This window comes from Lepus europaeus, chromosome 4 (assembly GCF_033115175.1).
Source record: "Lepus europaeus isolate LE1 chromosome 4, mLepTim1.pri, whole genome shotgun sequence".
Taxonomy (NCBI): Eukaryota; Metazoa; Chordata; class Mammalia; order Lagomorpha; family Leporidae; genus Lepus; species Lepus europaeus.
In genome coordinates, this window is record NC_084830.1 from 44172218 (window position 1) to 44190875 (window position 18658).

Below are 18658 nucleotides of genomic sequence, written 5' to 3' on the forward strand. Positions count from 1 at the left end.
GATAATTTTCTCCTGTGCATCTCCTCTCCATTTCATTCTGTCCCATTAGTTACTCCTCTCCCCCTGGTTGGCACCATCAACTCACTGAAACAACATGTCATCTTCTACCAGCCCCTTTTTGTCAACTTGGCTTCTTTTTTCATGCCTAATGACCACACTAGAACAGGTGAGACAGGACAAAATAGGTTTAGGATAGGCTGGTTTGAGTAATTTTAGTGGGCTCTGGGGCATAGGGGCTTTCCCTAGTTGTCTGAGACCCGGCCCTAGGGAGATTAGGCCAGGGGAATAGTGATCTTGGAATGTAACCAGGGAGGAGGCTGGGCACGCGGCTCTGGACTGGTTGGTTTGTGTATGAAAGTCATGCTCAAGGGCAATTCCTTTGCTAACTAGCAATTAGCAAACCTGAGAGGGACTCTAGTTTCAACAGGGTCTTAGATATAAAAACATCAGAAATACAGACAATAAAAAGATGTGCTTATTAATACAATCACTTGTATACAAGATTAAAGTAACTTCTTAACTCACCTCCAGGTCCATAATTGCTTCCCTGTATTGGTTCTCATTGAACAGCCAGAGAAACCTTTAAAGTATAAATTGGATCATATTGTTTTGCCTACAGTACTTTTTTCTGTTTTTCTCTTGCTTATCAAATAAAGGTCAGTCTCCTTACCTTGGTTTTGAGGCCTGTCATGATCAAGTGTGTGCCTGTATCTACAACTACATTATGTTCTACTTTATTTGAGACACAGTGATCTCCATGGTTGTTGTTTGTTTTCTAAGGACCTTTGCGTGAGTAGTCTTGGTGCTTGGATGCTCTAGCTGGCTAACTTCTAGTCTGCCTTTGCCTCTTAGCTTAAATTACTCCTCTGGGGAGCTATTCTCAAGCTCTTCAAATCCTGTGTTTGGGGATTTTTATGGAGACTTCATTGTATAGACGTGATTGAAGCATGGACAACCATGCTGAAATGTCATTGGACAAAAAGGGTATGACATAATGCTGGTAGGCTCAGCAGTGAAAGCCAGCAAGTCCTGTCTGTTTGGATTCTGACCTCTGTGTGCAGCATGGCCTTCTCTTGGTTATGGAACAGGACTCCTTCTGAGGTAGGGTGCTCTTATCATCTCTTATCAGACAAGGTAGATCAGAGAAATTCCTAGCTCCAAGGCAAAAAGGTGGGGCATTTCTATGTCACAGTTGGGAACGAGAAATTCGAGTTTCTATGGCCTGCCTTGGGGAGGGAGTTATGAACCAGGAACTATAGATAAAACCGACATATATAAATAAATAAATGCATATATATCAGTGTATATGGCAAGATAAAATATACATTATCCATGTGCTTTTCAGGGAATGTAATCCTGAACTCATTATTACTTAACACCTTTCAAAATTTTGAATGAGAAAATTAATATTTAAAGAGGATTTTTTGAAGGATATGCAGTTTGTCCTCTAAAGGGAAGCTTAACTGTGGGTATATGTCAGCCCCTGCACCCATATGGGAGACCAGGAAGAAGCACCTGGCTTCTGACTTCGGATCAGCATGGCTCTGGCCGTTGCGGCCATTTGGGGAGTGAACCAACGGAAGGAAGACCTTTCTCTCTGTCCTCCCTCTCACTGTCTGTAACTCCACCTGTCAAATAAATAAAATCTTTAAAAAAAGACATTTTATATATCAACATATGTAGTATATCCTTTATAAAATTTTTATTAAACATTTTTATTTATTTATTTGAGAAGTAAAGTTACAGACAGAGAGAGAGAGAGACAGAGAGAAATGTCTTCCATCCACTGGTTCACTCTACAAATGGATGCAATGGCCGAGGCTGGGCCAGTCCAAAACCAGGAGCCAGGAGCCTCCTCTGGATCTCCCACACGGGTACAGGGACCCAAGCACTGGGGTCATATTTCACTGCTTTCCCAGCCTATAAGCAGAGAGCTGGATCAGAGGAGGAACAAATGGGACTCGAACCGGCACCTAAATGGGATGACGGTGCCACAGGTGGAGGCTTAACCTACTATGCCACAGCACCATTTCCTACCCCCCTTTTATAAATAATAGTGAGTTGGCCGGTGCCGCGGCTCACTAGGCTAATCCTCCGCCTATGGCGCCGGCACCCTGGGTTCTAGTCCCGGTTGGGGCGCTGGATTCTGTCCCAGTTGCTCCTCTTCCTGTCCAGCTCTCTGCTGCGGTCTAGGATGGCCCAAGAGCTTGGGTCCTGCACTTGCATGGGAGACCAGGAGGAAGCACCTGGCTCCTGGCTCCGGATCAGCGCAATGCGCCGCCTGTAGCGGCCATTTTGGGGGGTGAACCAATGGAAGGAAGACCTTTCTCTCTGTCTCTCTCACTGTCTAACTGCCTGTGGAAAAAAAATAATTAAAAAAAATTTAAAAAAAAAAAGTCATTTTCTCCTCTGACTGCTTGAAAACATCTTGGCTATAAACAGTTTATTTTGCTATGTAAGATATAAAACTTAGTTCAGAAATACTTCAAATTGTGTGCTCGCTTCGGCAGCACATATACAGAAATGCTTCAAATTGTTAGTGATTTTAATTATCTCAATTAAGCAAAAAAACATTATAATTAATTTTTTTTGAGAATTTTCAAAGGGCCAAATGAAAGAAGATTAAAAAACTCTTTTGGGCCTCTATGAAAAATAATATATTTTAAAGTTGATTGTTAATATTTGACTGAATGCAAACTCTTTCATAAGATTTATATTTAAAATGCTTTAGTTAAAGGAAAATATTTTCATTTGTTCCTTATGTTAAATAAGAAGTCTGCCAAAGTAAAGTCTTTTTTTTAAGAATCGCTCAGAACATTTAGGCCTCCTATGGTTTGTAATCCTGTTAAATTTTATCCATGCTTTAAAGCCTAATTGTACACAGTTGGTAAAGTTAGATAAATTCAATGTATAATAGAAGTTTACTCATTAAATATACCTTTTAGAGCATTATGAATTGCTGAAAATACTTAGTGTTGTGATTAAGAGAAAAATTTTCTTTGGGAATTAACTAAATTTAATAGTTTGTGTATTTCTCTTTAGCCCATATGTTGTGAAGTACTATGGCAGTTACTTTAAGAACACAGATCTCTGGATTGTTATGGAGTACTGTGGCGCTGGCTCTGTCTCAGACATAATTAGATTACGAAACAAGACAGTAAGTATTTTACAATTGTTTTGCTGACATTATTTCTAAAGATTCATCTTTTAGAATCTGACAAGGTAGCATTTTTTTTTATGAAAGAAGATATAAGCGGGAAGAAAGTTTGGAACAGCATATAGGGATCTGGTGAGAGGTGTATTAATCACCCACAGATCTTTTCATGGGATACTTATGAATGGCATGATTGTTAAATTTATTTATTTTTTATTTATTTTTATTTTTGGCAAGTCTGAAAAGCTACTATTCATTTGGAATCAGTGTGTGTGTTGATTATTAGTGAGGGTTCAATAAATTATGGCTAGAAGAAGGTGTTTGTTACAGTGGTTAAAATGCCAGTTGCGATACCTGTATCCCATAAAAGAGTGTGTGGGTTTAAATTCTGGCTCTGCCCCTGATTCCAGCTTCCCATTCTAGCTTCCTGCTAATGTACATCCTGGGAAGCCGCAGGTAATAACTCAAGTACTTGGGTCCCTGCCATCTGCATGGGAGACCCGGGTTGAGTCCCAGCCTCTTGGCTTTGACAGGGCCCAGCCAGGTTTTTAGGAAGTGAACAAGTGGATGGAAAAAGCTGCCCGTCTTTGTCTGTCTCTGTCTCTCTGCCTTTCAAATAAATAAATAGAACTTACATTGAAAATTATGGCTATACATTTATTTAAATTTCATAATATTCATTGTATTTCCTTATCTTAATTTTTCTATAATTTATGGCTGGCAAATAGTTGAAGAAGTTATGTTTTTTAAATTTTTAAAAATAATTGAAAAGGCTTTTATTTTTAAAAGATTGTTTACTTATTTGAAAGAGTTACAGAGAGAGAGAGAGAGATTGTCCATCTTCTGGTTCATTCCCTAGATGGCTGCAATAGTTGGGAATAGGCTAGGCTGGAGCAGGGAGCCACAAGCTTCTTCCAGGTCTCCCACATGGGTAGCAGGGGCTCAAGCACTTGCGCCATCTTCCACTGCTTTTCCCAGGCCATTAGCAGGGAGCCGGATCAAAAAGTACAGTGGCCAAGACTTGAACTGATGCCCATATGGGATGCCAACATCACAGGCAGCAGCCTTACTGGCTATACCACTATGCTGGCCCCGAAAAGAATGTTTTATATTTACTTTCCCAAATACTGTCTGGATCTGTGAAAGTGATAGAACTAAGTCATTTATATTTATTTTTACTTTTGTGAATTCACCTTAATGAAATGTATTACTTAATAGAAGCTTTTTATGGTTATATTTTAAACCTCAGAAGAGCTATTAACAAAATTATTTACTTTAGTCTAGCAATGTATCTTGTTTATTTAGACAATTTTTAAAGACCAAAGTGATCTTTTTGCATTTGAATGACTATAAAGAATAATAATCAGTGAAATGATTTGAAATTTTGTACAACAGTAATTCAGTGATTATATGACATTATTATATGTTGTCAGACATGTTTCAGTAAAATACATCAGAAAAAATACTTTACTTGAGTCAATTTGTGGTTAACCAGAATCATTTTAAATTTTGATTGGGGAAGTATGTTGTAAGTTTATCCTACTAATTTTTTTTTTTTTCCTTTTAGAGAAAATAAAGTAAATAGGATTTCTTAAAAGGAAGTGAAACAGAAGTTAAAATAATCCCTGTTTTGACAGAATGGATTAAGTGATCTGTGACATTCTAATTATATATTTTAGGATTTCTGTGGTGCTTAACTAGCGTTTATGTAAATCAGATGACTCCTGAGTGGCAGAACAGTCCTTTAATTGAAAATAATTTTACTTCAGTCAGAGAAGTGTTTTAAAATTTTCTCAGGGCTAAATTTAGTACATTTAGTTTTTAAAGCTATTTATTAGGAATATGAAATCAAAGTATGTAAAATGGAAAATTTTAAACATCTCTGTTTTGTTGGTTTAAAGTGCCAGTGTTACCATTCTGATTAGCTAGAAAGCATTTGATCTAGGTTTCTTGTCAGTGATCACAAACTGTGAAGGTACACTGGAGTTCTTAAAGATAGGTATGGATGGGATCATGGTACTAAGAAACGAATCTTGTTTACCAGTTACCAAAGGAAGGATCTTACCCTTTCATAGTCTTTATTAGAAGACCAGAGACTACTGGGAATGTTGGGGAGTCACACATTTGCAGTGGTCTAATTCATGTTCTTACAGAACAGTCCTGGTTTAAGTGGAACGGGAAACACTGTAATTTCCATATACATAAAAGAAACCAGAGCTGCCCCAGAGACTGATCAGGAGTCGTAGATAGAGTCTCTGGGTGTTTCCTTGATGACGGTTCCTTTTAAATCTCAAGAGCATTTGTTTCTTTGCTTTCCAGCACAGGATATTTTTCTTTATTATCTAAAAAAATACTGTCATTGTTAGAGTTAACAATATAAGGGCATTTTCATCCCCTTTTAAAAAAAATATACCCTAGAGCAGGTATTTGGCTCATGGTTCAACTGTTGCTTAGGATGCCCACATGCTGGTTCCTCTTCTTCCCATCCAGCAACAGGTCATGACTCAAGTGCTTGGGTCCTTGCTACTCAGTGGGAGACCAGATAGAGTTCTGGGCTTCTAGCTTTAACCTCCTGACCCAGTCCCACCTCTTGCAGGCATTTGGACAATGTAGATGGCAGGATGTCTCTCTGTTTCCCTCTCTATTTCAAAGAAATAAAAATAAATAAATAAAAAATTAAACATCTAAGAGATTTTAAATATCTGATCATTTTATGGGGATAGTCACTGATTGAATTTCATAGACAGTAGCTGGCTTTCACACACTGACCAGTGAAATGAAATGGTTGTCATTTATTTGTGAAATAGGTATAAAGCTCACTCTAGTAGTTGTTTGCATGGTCACAAAACAATCTTTTCTTAAGATGTGATAACTTTTTTTTTTTTAAGGACTTATTTGTGTCTTTTTTTAAAATATGCTTTGTTGTTTCTTTTAATTACATTTTAAATAGCACAGTGAATTCTTGTTATTGTTTTATATTATGAATATTTCTATTTACCTGTATGTGACTATTTATGCTTTTTGTTGTTCATTATTCCTTGTGATTTCCTAGTTGTCTGAAGTTGCCATTAGCATCCATGTTTTCTTTTGTGTGGATGTGATGGTGAGAAGATCTTAGTTTTGATTTTTTTACATGTGATAATTATTATTTCACTTTATTTTTCTTAAGATTTATTTTATTTATTTGAAAGACAGTGTTACAGAGATAGGTAGAGACAGAGAGAGAGAGAGTGGGGTCTTCCATCTGCTGGTTCACTCCTCAAATGACGGCTGGAGCTGAGCCAATCCAAAGCCAGGAGCCAGGAGCTTCTTCTGGGTCTCCCATGTGGGTGCAGGGGTCCAAGGACGTGGGCCATCTTCTGCTGTTTTCCCTGGCGTTAGCCAGGACTCCAACTGGCGCCCATATGGGATGCCAGCATTGCAGGCCGGGGCTTTAACTCACTGTGCCACAGCGCCAGCCCCTCACTTTGAGCAATATATTTGCTGGGTAAAGAATGCTAGGTTGGCAACAGCTTTTAGCATTAGAAGATACCATTCCATTATCATCTTTTTTTTTATTTTCTATACTGATGGATTTTGCTATTGCTTCATTTGAGGTAATCTGCTGTCTTTTTTTCTTTAATAGCTTTTAAAGGATTTTATCTTTGGATTTTAGAAGCTCTGATTTGTCTACATGTAGTTTTTGATAATTATCCTTTGTAGGGTTCTTACTGCACCTTGTTTCTGAAGCTTAATACTTGTCATCACATCATGGGGCTGGGGCTGTGGCATAGCAGGTAAAGCTGCTGCCTGCAGTGCTGGCATCCCATATGGGCACCTGTTCAAGTCCCAGCTGCTCCACTTATGATCTCACTCTCTGAAAGCAGTAGAAGATGGCTCAAATCCTTGGGCCCCTTGCACCCACATGGGAGACCTGGAGGAAGCTCCTGGCTTCTGATCGGCCCAGTTCTGGCTGTTGTGGCCATTTAGGGAGTGAACCAGCAGATGGAAGACCTCTCTTTCTCTCTCTCTCTGTTTCTGCCTCCGCCTCTCTGTAAATAAATAAATAAATAAATAAATCTTTAAAAAATATATTTGTCATCAGTTTTGGAAAACTCTTAAGTTATTATACTTCAAATGATGTTTTTGGTCCATTCTTGTTTTCTAATTCTGGGATTCCAATAGCCTGTGTTTTAGTTTAGCTTTTTTTGTTCCTTCTTTTCTTGTTTGTAGTTCCATGTATTCCATATTTTTGTTCCTCCATGCTTCAGTCTATGTATTTTCTTGTGATATGTCTTCAAAATTACTCTAAATCCTCTTTTTGCCTGTGTCCAAGCTGCTTTTAAATCTACATGTTAAATTTTAACTACTGAATTTTTGTATTCTAGAATTTCCTTTTGATTCTTAGTTTCCAGAAATTTGAAATGTTATCTCTTATTTCCTAGAACATATTATAGTCTAATTCTATTTGATAGCTTCATTAAGCCTTATTTTTGTGGGGGTCTGTTTCTGGTATTTGTTGTTTTTCTTGGTTTCATTGCTTGCCTGTGCCTGATTATTTTTGAACAAGTTCTGTGTTTTGTGTAGAAAAAGGTAGAGATTATTTGCACTTCCAAATGATGTTGTCTTCTGTCATCCAAGGTTTTTGTTTGCTTCTGTGTAGTGACTTGAACCAACAATCCTGATTAAGCCATCTTAATCCAATCAGGGTTAAACACATTTGACTCGGGGCTTTAGAATTTATGAGAGTTGATCTCTCATTACACCTAGGACGTCGACCTTTGGTGTTCTTCCTAACATTGTGACAGGATTTGAGTTCCAGTCCTTGTCTTATAAGTCAGTCAGAAGCTCTGCTCTGAATCTTAGTCTTTTGGCCTCTGTGCCGTAATTGACAGATGCCTTTTGGGGGAAAAGTGACTTTCATTGCAAGGCCCAGCTGTTTGGTTTTCTTCTTTTCACATATCTTGACTCCAGACAACACATGACATTCCTTTTTGTCTTTATTAGTCTTCAAGGAAACCTTTAAATTTATTTTGTACATTTTATTTCTTCTAGCAGAGTAGTCTGAATTATCCAGTCTACTATTCCCAGAAGTGGAACTCTTTTCTAATAGTTGTTTTTTAAACAAATTTTTAATATAGCTGGAATTTACATTTTCATATTATATGAGGAAGGGATCTGTTTTTATTTTTTTTCCTGTGTTGAAATCTGATTATTATAACACAATTATATATGTATTTCTAGCTGATTTATAAGTGTACTACTAAGGTTTCATATATACTTGGCTCTGTACTTGGCTTCTCTGATCTAGCTATTTCATAAATTTGTACAACAAAAAAATGTTCGTAATTACATGGCATGTTTGTTATCTTGGGTGGAAGCCCTTTTTTTATTTTTATTTTATTTTTGGCAGGCAGAGTGGACAGTTAGAGAGAGAGAGACAGAGAGAAAGGTCTTCCTTTGCTGTTGGTTCACCCTCCAATGGCCGGCGCGGCCGGCGCGCTGCAGCCGGCACAACGCCCTGATCCAAAGGCAGGAGCCAGGTGCTTGTCCTGGTCTCCCATGGGGTGCAGGGCCCAAGGACTTGGGCCATCCTCCACTGCATTCCCGGGCCACTGCAGAGAGAGAGAGAGAGCTGGCCTGGAAGAGGGACAACTGGAACAGAATCTAGCGCCCCGACTGGGACTAGAACCTGGTGTGCTGGCGCCGCTAGGCGGAGGATTAGCCTGTTGAGCCATGGCGCCGGCTCCGGAAGCCCTTTTAATTGTCTGTTTTTCTTAACTTTCTAAGTGAACTTCAGAATAAGTTGTCAGATCCCACAAAATGTCTTGCTGGATTTTTGATTAGAATTACAGTTAAGTAAGTTGGGGGTTGATTGACATTTTTCCATCTGTGCTCATAGAATGTATTCAATTTTGCTGTTATGTCTTTCAGTGTTGTTTTTAATCTTCTTGAAAATCTTGCACATTTCAAATTTGATTAGTTTCTAGGAGCCTTGCCAAGTTTACTGATATCATAAATGATAATTTTTTTGGAAGTTTTATTTTCTGATTGGTTACTAATAATATATAAGGATGCTATTTTTATATAGTTTCACTCATATTTGCAAACCAGGCAACTTTACTATTGGTTCCCCTGCAATCCTGTTGCTTGATTTTACCAATTAATTATTTGCTTACTTACTTTCTCTCCAAATGCCCTTCTTATAATCCAATTAATGTGATAAAGTCCTATTTGACTTTCTGTATTGGTTCTTGCCTGATGTCCCAGTTCTTTTTCTTAATCAATTTAGTCATTTTAGGAGTTTTAATGTTGTCCCTGAAACACACGCTCAGAGATCTGGTGTTTCCTTTGGTGAGGATTTCTCACTGGTTTACTCATTTGCCTTCATCTCCTTTTACTCTCTGTCTTAAGGGTTTACTTAGTAGTGCCCTTGAAATGACTAGAAGACTGGGAAGAAGCTCCTGGCTCCTGGTGCAGCTCCGGCTGTTGTGACCATCTGGGGAGGGAACTAGCAGATGGAAGACCTCTCTTTTGCTGCCTCTCCTTCTCTCTCTGTATAACTCTGGCTTTCAAATAAATAAATAAATAAATAACTCTTTAAAAAACATTAGTATAAACAGTAAAATATAGGTTGAGAACGAGGTTGGGTTGATGCTTCTGCAGGACTCAGAGATGATTGTTCTGACACATCATGGTCCTATTGAGAACTGAGAGCTTAAACTTAGTTCATTTGATTTTATATATACTGCACATCACAGCCATTTTAATAGTAAACTTTCTGGGCCAGCATGGTGTGGGTTAAGCTGATGTTTGCGATGCCAGCCTCCTATATGCATGCCGGTTTGAGATTTGAGTCCCAGCTACTCTGTTTCTGACCCAGCACCCTGCTAATGTGCCTCAGAAGACAGCAGAAGATGGCCCAAGTACTTGGGCTCCTGTACCCATGTGGGAGACCCAGATGGAGTTCCAGGCTCCTGGCTTCGGCCTGGCCCAGCCCCTACCATTGTGGCCATTTGGAGAGTGAACTAGCAGATGGAAGGTCTCTTTCTATTTGTCCCTCTCTCTTTTAACTCTGCCTTTCAAATCAGTCAATCAGTCATTTATTTTATTTTCAGAAAGTAATAAACTTTCTCAGAGATAGGAATAGGTCAGATTATTAGAAAATTTTCTTCTGAATCTTGGCTGACTTTATAGTTTACATATATCAAGTTTCATTCACTGTAGAGGAAGAACAAAATTAGATGATAGTTTAAGAAGTTGATAATGAATCTTAGATGTTTTAAGAGCAATAAATCATGTAAGTAACATATTTTTGTATTGTTTTGAATTAGGTTTATCTTTGAAAGAAATCTCGTTAGGAGTAAGGGGCTCCTGATTTTAAATTATCAACTGTTGCTTGTTTTTGATCAGATACTTCTTTGGAAGTTGAAAATTAAAGGCACAGGAAAAATTCCAAAGTTTATGACTTTCAAAAAACATTAAGTTTATTTTTTTAACCTGAAGTATAAACACTGCTGATACCTTGGATCTCTTCTACTTGTAGTTTCATAACTTGTCATTGTTCATGCATGTTAGACCCCAGCTTCCCAATAAGAACTGGCTCCTAGAAGTAGAGCTGAATTTTTATATTTTGGTGATTTTTTTGTATGCTGTTGCCACATCCTGTCCTCCAATTTTGATTATTCTCCCCAATTCCAGTCTTTGCATAGTGAGTTTACATCCATAAATGCCTAACTTGAGATATCACCTCTTCTTTGAAATTTTTCTTTTCTTCCCATGTAGTTTGTTGCCTATTTATAGTAATTGTGATTAATTTACTGAGTAAATCTTTATTGATTATTTAGTCATATATAAATAAATATAATGAATACTAGCTGCTATTGTAACTTTTACTGTTATTTTTCTTATTTTGACTACTGGGTAGACTGAACATTTATTCATATATAATTGGCTATTTCATTTCCTTTTGTGCCTGTCCTTTGCCCTTAGTTGTTTTTATTGGCCTTTTTTGGATCAGTTTGCAGAACTAATCATTACATGAGTATTTCACATATCATTTTAAAAGTCATAAAATGAATTATCAGACTGTTAGCGTAGATATTAGGGAAAAAACTTCAAAATCTGATCTGTACTGTTTCTTTGGGAGACATCCAGGAAAAGATGAAGACATAGAATTAAGTTTGGGGGTTATTGAGGTATATTTCAGCGTTGAGGCATTTTCCAGTGATTCTAACTGAAGCTAAGTAGTAGTAAATGGTGAGGATTGTGTCTTCTTAGGTGGTGATGCTTAACATGGGACAGATCCTGGAGTTGGCACTCAAGCTGGTAATAAATGGCAATTGTGGTAAATGATGATAGTGGTAATAGAATTAGAATGAAGGCGAAACTCTCCTGTATTCCAGTGGGTAATAACATTTTCTCTGGCTTTCCACATTGCATTATGAGTAAAAAAAATCACTAGTTAGTATTCATGGAATGCTTTTGGATTGTAATCTGTAAAGTAAAATGTGTGACTTACATTCCTGACTTTTGGGATCAGATTCTCAAACACAGCAGAAGTTATGGAATCATACAAACCTATGAACTGGTTTTTTCTAGTATTTTAAACTGTCTCTTAAGTTTGAGAAATCCTCTTCATAGATAACCCAGCTGCAGTATCCTATTCTTGGAAATCACATTTAATTTGTCAGCTTTTCAATTGTTAGAGAGTAGCAGAATTACAGTTGTCTTCTGTGGGAATTTTAACATATTCATCTATAGTTTATCTTGATAACTTTACCCATACCTCTCATTTGGCTTGTGAAAAAGAAAGCTGCTTTGTTGTTGTTGTTAGTATAAGCATAACTTTTTTCAGCAGCAAAGTATTTAAGAGTTAAAAAGAATCAAATTTTGGTATAATTATGGGAATAGTTTTTGAGATTTTCTTGTGAAGAAATAAAGAAATTATATTAAATACCATTTAACATTTATATCTTTCAAATATTGTATACTGCAAAGTCGGAATGCAAAACCTTGTGAAATTGAAGCTTTATTAAGATTGGTTATAATTTTGATTAGAGGCTTCCAAAATGATCTCCCATAATTATAAAGCTGTGCCTTGACATATGGAAGAAATAGAATCTACATCTTAGATGTTTATTGTATACTTGGAAACATTCTAAGAAAGTGCCCAAGATTATTCTTTCCCATTTAGGCCCATGTTTTGACTTGACCGCTTGTTTTAATTCAGCCTAGTATAGTTGAAATAGCATGAACCCAGGCTTTCAGCACTGTGGATTTTAGTTTTGGTTCTTCCACAAACTAATTTTATGGTCTGGGGAAAATCATTTAACTGACAAGAACTTTAGTTTCCTCATCTGTTAAATAATAAATAATATTTGTGTGGTGCTTTATATTTTACTTGGCAGTTTTATTTACATTTCAGCTGGAATGGGAAGGTTCAAAAAATTTTCACTGATGTGGGGCCAGTGATCCTCAGTAGTGGTGCAAATAATGCTAATAAATGTTGCTGTTTTTGCACTGCTTACTCACTGGATGATGTAATAGATATGTAAAAAGCCAAATTCACTTCTGCAAAGAGAAAGATTCAGGAGCCAAAAAGGAGGCTCACTTATTTTACTTAGTTCAGAGAAATCTTCACTGTCCAGAGAATCAGTTAGCTGATTCTAGAAAGGGTAGGAATTATTGAGTATAAGCTTCCAAGGGCAGAGTTTTTGTTTTTTGTGCACTATTTTATCTCTAGCTTTTAGAACAGTGCCTACCATGTAGAATAGTCAACAAATATTTTTTTAAAGGAAGGAATGAGTAAATGAATGAATCAGAGAAGAGAGGGGGAAGGACATTTTAGAAGATTAAAATAATCTGCTGGAATAATGTTTTCAACTCTGAAGACCCAGTGACCCACACTGAGGTCAACCAAAGGAGATTTCTCCTGGCATCTGGTTTAAATGGATTTACTTTTCTCATACTTAATTAGTTGATCAATATTATCACCACATTTTAGGATGATAAATCAGTTAGGATCATGTTGTTATATAATTTTGTTTTCTTTTTTTCTGTTGATAAAAGTAGCAAATGCCATTTTTCTCTTTTTGCTGATGTCTTCTAGCTTCTTTATTTTATCTGTTTCCTGGAATGCATGCGATTCTTCTTTGAGAGCACATCCTTTGGAGCTTCTTGGTTTCTTGTTCTAACATAGACTCATTGCTTTCTAGGTCGGCTGTACAGCTGCATCCTTGGAATTTCTTTTCACTGGAATCCTGGGTTAGTGATAATCATTTTCTTATATATTGGGATTTATATTTGCCTCTGTGGAATTGGACCAGGAAATTTCATGTCCCTGGTTTTTTACCTTTGCTTTGTATTCTTCCTAAATCATCTTCTACATAATACAAGAATAAGAGGTCAACCATTTGAACCCTTACATGTCTAAAAATGTCTTTATTTTGCTTTTATACTTGGTTAGTAGTCAGCCTATGTAGAATTTTACAGAGCTCTGTGACTTTCCTCCATTATCTCCTAGCATCAGTGTTGCTAATGTTCTCACTAATTATTTCTTTACCATTTTTCCTTCCTCTCTGAAAATTTTGGACTTTTCATTCTGACATTTCTGTTATTTTACCAGGAACAAAATATTTCACAAGATTGTGTCTAGTTATGCTTAGTATTCAGTAGTAATTCCTTTCAATGTAAATACCTGCATTTCTTCAGCTTTGGAAGCTTTGATAATTTCCCTCTTTATTTTCTTCATTGAGTGGTTGATTCCCATGAATTTTTTAATATATAATTTTGTTTTCTTTTAGATTTTCTGTCTCTGTCTTTTTGCTTTTTGAGGAGTGCAGGAGTGGAATTTATTTTCTGACTCTTTGGACAACTTTTAATTTCAGCAGTTATGCTTTAATTTATAAGAACTCTCTCTGTGTTTTTATTGTTCATTTTCCATAAAACATTGAGGCTGATGCAGGGATACCAAGGTTTTTGAAATTGCTCTTATAATAATAGGTTTTTAGAAAGTTTTCTGTTTCCTGAGTCATCTCTGCTCCCCCTAGGGTTGCTGTTTGACTTCTTTTATTTTTCTTGGTTTAGCCCTTGGTATAGGAAGGCTGATTAGCTCTCATTGGAAGCACTGGGACAAGGCTTTTTGACTGACAGGCAGTGTGAGGAAAAATGGGTTGGGAGCTGGCTTTAAGGGGGAAGGACCCACAAAGGCTGTTTATTCAGTGTCTTTGGAGAGCAGCTCCTCAGCCTCTTTTTTTTTTAGGTCTGGAAGTAAATGCCAGAATCATAACTGTGCATGTACATACAAGTAGGGATAGCCGAGGGGCAGAGCCAGGTTTTGCTCCATTTTCTTATTCCCAGTTTCTATGGAAAAGCTCCCTACCTTTACCATCCATCTTCTCATTTGTCCTCCCCACCCCCATGGTTCTGAGCTTGGAGCCAACTCTGGGGTTGACTTGTTAGGTTGCTTCTTTTGTTGAAGATTCCTTCTTAGTCTGCCCTTGACTCTCCAAAGAAATACTCCTAATCATATTATACTCTCCTGTCTGGAATCTTTTATTAGTTTTATTTTTTTAATTTTTTTCTGTCACTTTAATGAAGTTTCAGGAGGAAGACAAATAACTAAACAAGTTAACATAAATTTGAGATACTTCTTGAATTTGAATCGGTGACTCCCCCCACCCCCAGTGGATTTATACATACTGTATATACTTTCATACTCCCAGGAGTTTAAATCAGTATAAACACTTTTGGAGTAATCTGATAATCTCTTATAGTAGAATGTTTACATACCCTAGGATCCATTTAATGGTTATCTTCCTCCTCCTGTACCTTTGAGAAATCTTGGCATAATTAAACGAGACTTGTACAAGATTGCTGTCCCAATGGAAAATTAGAAGCAAATGTAAATTTTTATTAGCACTAGTCCCAGGACTAGAGGATCACTAGGTGCTTCTTTCAGTCGCTCTTGGTGGAGGCGTCCTCTGTGAGTAGTGTTCTGGTTTAAATCTTTCAGAGTACTAGGTACTCTGTACAGATGAGAGTTACATTAAAATACCATGTAGGTCTTTTGTATATAAAATTTAATTTGGTATATTAGAGAACATTTTAATGTCTTTCTTTACTAGGATAATAGCTGTTCCTATGATATTGGGTGGGCATGAGGCAGTACAAAAGGACAAAGGAAAATCTCAGATTGAAGAGATCAGTTCTTAAGTGATGTGTTTGTATTTTCCTGAAGGCTGGTAGTGGGCTTATTAGTTCATAATAGAAATAGTTGGGAAAGTCCAGTTTTCTTTAGTTGCTATCTCTTGAGGAAGGACACATTTAGACCCTCGTGCTTGGTAAATTCTTACTGACTGGTCAGTTGGAACCCGTGATTCTCAGCTCCAGTGACAGGTATCTGGTGGATGTCATAAGAACAGTGCTCATCTAGTGCTTGTTTCTGTGTCTGGTGCTTTTAGAACACATTATATATGTTATTGCATTTTTATCTTCCCATGAAGATTGAGCAACCTTTTACGGTAAGAACTATTATTGGCCTACTATCCAGATGAGAAATGGAATCAGAGAGAGGTAAAGTAGATTACAGGGAAAGCAAGGGTTGAAATGACAGCTAACTGCTAGAATTGAGCACAGAACCTGGTGCTAGACTGCCTGGGTTTGAATTGTGACTTCACTACATACTAGTTATGTAAGCTTAGGCAAGTTTTTTTAACTTCTCTGTTTCTTAATTTTTATTATCTGCTGAGATAAGACATTGAGTTCTGAAGATTGCTTGTATATAAAGTGCCAGAACAGCACTGGCACTAAAGCAGCCCTGTGTATATGTGCTGCTGTTATCGTCATCTCAGATAGACAGGAGTGTCTTTGCATCATGAACATTTTCTGTCAGATGTACTTGGGTAGAATATGGAATCAGGGACAGAGTCAGTGTTGTTCATGAGGGAAGTATATATGCCATTAGATAGGGCTTACTTTTTTAGATACTGTGAGAATTTCTTTTATAGATTCAGAAAGTGGCTACTGAAAATATACCAAGATATTTTATCCTGTGCCCTTAGGATTAATGCTTTGCATGTTAATAGCCTTTATAGTATACATTTGGTTTGTTGTTTTTAAAAAATAATATTCTGCCTTATATTAATTATGTGCTTCTTCAGACACATTTTTTCTTGCTGAAGTCATGCCAAATTCTTATTATTATTAAGATTTAGAGCATTATAATATGATATCATCCTACTATTAGTGGTAGACATCTTTTTGATATGTGTGGATTTCTGTTCTGCAGTGTGTCTTTGGGGTTTACATTTGTCTCTCAGTTATTGGACTAATTCATGTTTGACTTTCCTAATCACTTTGTTACATGTTCTCCCTTTGTGTAATAGATACTAGTTCATACTGGATTTACAACTCCATATGTATTGAGTGCTTTTCTGTTGTCTTCTGATCTCTTTTTCAGAAATCTTTTCATGTGGGAAAGGATGTTAAAATGTCTACCCACTGACCATTTTAACATTAGAGTATCAGTTCTCTTTCTGCAGATCAAGGGATTATAAGCAGCATGTATATGTGTATATTTACATATGGTATAAGTAGTGAAAGCTTTCATTTTGAATCACTAGTTGTGGGACTTTGTGATAGATTATTAATCTTTTTCCCCCCTTTTTGCCAGACATATGTAATCCAGATTTCATGAAAGAGAACCTCTGTCTGCCCTCTTGTATATAATAATGGTCAAAATATTCTGGTTGTTTTTCCTAATGTACGTCTCTTGTGTTGAACAGATTTGTGTTTTTTTTTTTTTTTTCTGGAAAAATTGCCCAGCTTTTTTATTGCTTAAAACCATGGGTGTTTTATATTCTCAGCTCTCCTTTTTTGGGTGGTAAGAGAGTGAGTGAGGCAAGTGGTGGAAGGGTGTTGCTGGGCTGCTCTGCTGTGTTTTTCAGAGTGCTTTTCTCATCCTGAATACCTGAGAGGGCCATCATAAAATGTTAGCATACTTTTTCCCAAGAGTAAAGGGGGAGTGGGAGAAACTTTTTTTAAAAAAAATTTTTTTTAAAGATTTGTTAATTTATTTTAAAGTCAGAGTTACACAGAGAGAGGAGAGGCAGAGAAACAGAGAGGTCTTCCATCTGCTGGTTCACTCCCCAGTTGGCTGCAACGGCTGGAGCTGTGCCAATCCGAAGCTAGGAGTGAGGAGCTTCTTCTGGGTCTCCCATGCGGGTGCAGGAGCCCAAGGACTTGGGCCATCTTCTGCTGCTTTCCCAGGCTATAGCAGAGAGCCGTATCAGAAGTGGAGCAGCTGGGTCTCGAACCAGCACCCGTATGGGATGCTGGCACTGCATTGGCACCTGACCCACTACACCACAGTGCAGGCCCCTTCTTAAATTTTTTAAATCATTGATTTTTTAGAAAGATGTTTTGGCAGCTTAAATTTATGGACAATCTTATCTATAAGCCATTTAAAATAAAACTCTTAATAAAATTTCCCCATGTGGACATACAATATGTACACACATATAACATAGCATAATAGACCAATATAGCAATTTTAATAATAGCTTTTAAAATCTTTAACTCTTTTTGTAGATTGCCAATTGATTTGAAATTGCTTTTTGTTTTTAGTAACCTCAGTGAACCATACTTTCTCTCAGTTGGTACTGTTAATACATTATTGGCTTCATCTGTTTACAGAGCCATCCCAAAGTACTGAATACAATAGAAGTGGCTGGAAAAAGTCCATAGGAACCTATAGGAGGACAGCTAAACACAGAACCAACAACGCTTTAGTTTTATGAGCAGCAAATCATATATAACCCTGGATGACAAAAGACTTTAAGTCGCCATGTTTAAAATTATAAACTCATCAACCAACAAGAGGCACTTGCTCACTTCACAGTATTTTTGAAAGCACCTGTAGGATTTTACAAGTATTTAACCCTTTAGGCCTCTGGGGCTTTCTCATTAAGATAACTATCATGTCTAGTAACACAAGATCATTAGACTTTTTAATTCTCAAACATTTGTATTAATAGCATTTTCCATTATAGAAACTTAAAGTTTGGTACCACATCACATCTTGACAGTCCTTCTAATATAATCCAAATAGACTGATTAGTTGGTGTCTTTATAAGATGAGAGACATAGGTCCTTCGATTTTTTCAGTTGGGCCCAAACTGGAAAAACCAAAGTCCAGGATTTACTGGAAATTTTAGAGACCAGATTGTTTGAAACTTTGATTTTTTGAATGCCTGTCAAGAATGCCAAGAAGGCTCAAAATCCAAAATATCTGGTTGAAATAAGATTCCTTAAAATCATGACATAACATAGACCAAATTTGATCATTGTTACAAGGTGATTATTCAAATCTTTGAAAATAAGCACATATTTAAATAACCCATAATAGATTAACACATTGCTTTAACAGAGCATCAGAGTTTAATTCTATGTCAAAGAGAAATTGAGCTTCCTGTGATCTTTTGCTGTGAGGTTTCCTTCCTTTACCTTCTTTCATATTGGTGA

General features: G+C 36.9%; 1 protein-coding gene across 1 annotated transcript in view; it reads left to right on the forward strand.

Annotated features, from left to right (window-relative positions):
• Positions 1–18658, forward strand: part of STK3 (serine/threonine kinase 3) — a 317866-nt gene that overhangs the window by 59645 nt on the left and 239563 nt on the right. The window contains exon 4 of the mRNA XM_062188183.1: positions 3043–3157. Coding sequence (XP_062044167.1) covers positions 3043–3157 — 115 coding nt within the window. The remainder of the gene's footprint in view (positions 1–3042; positions 3158–18658) is intronic.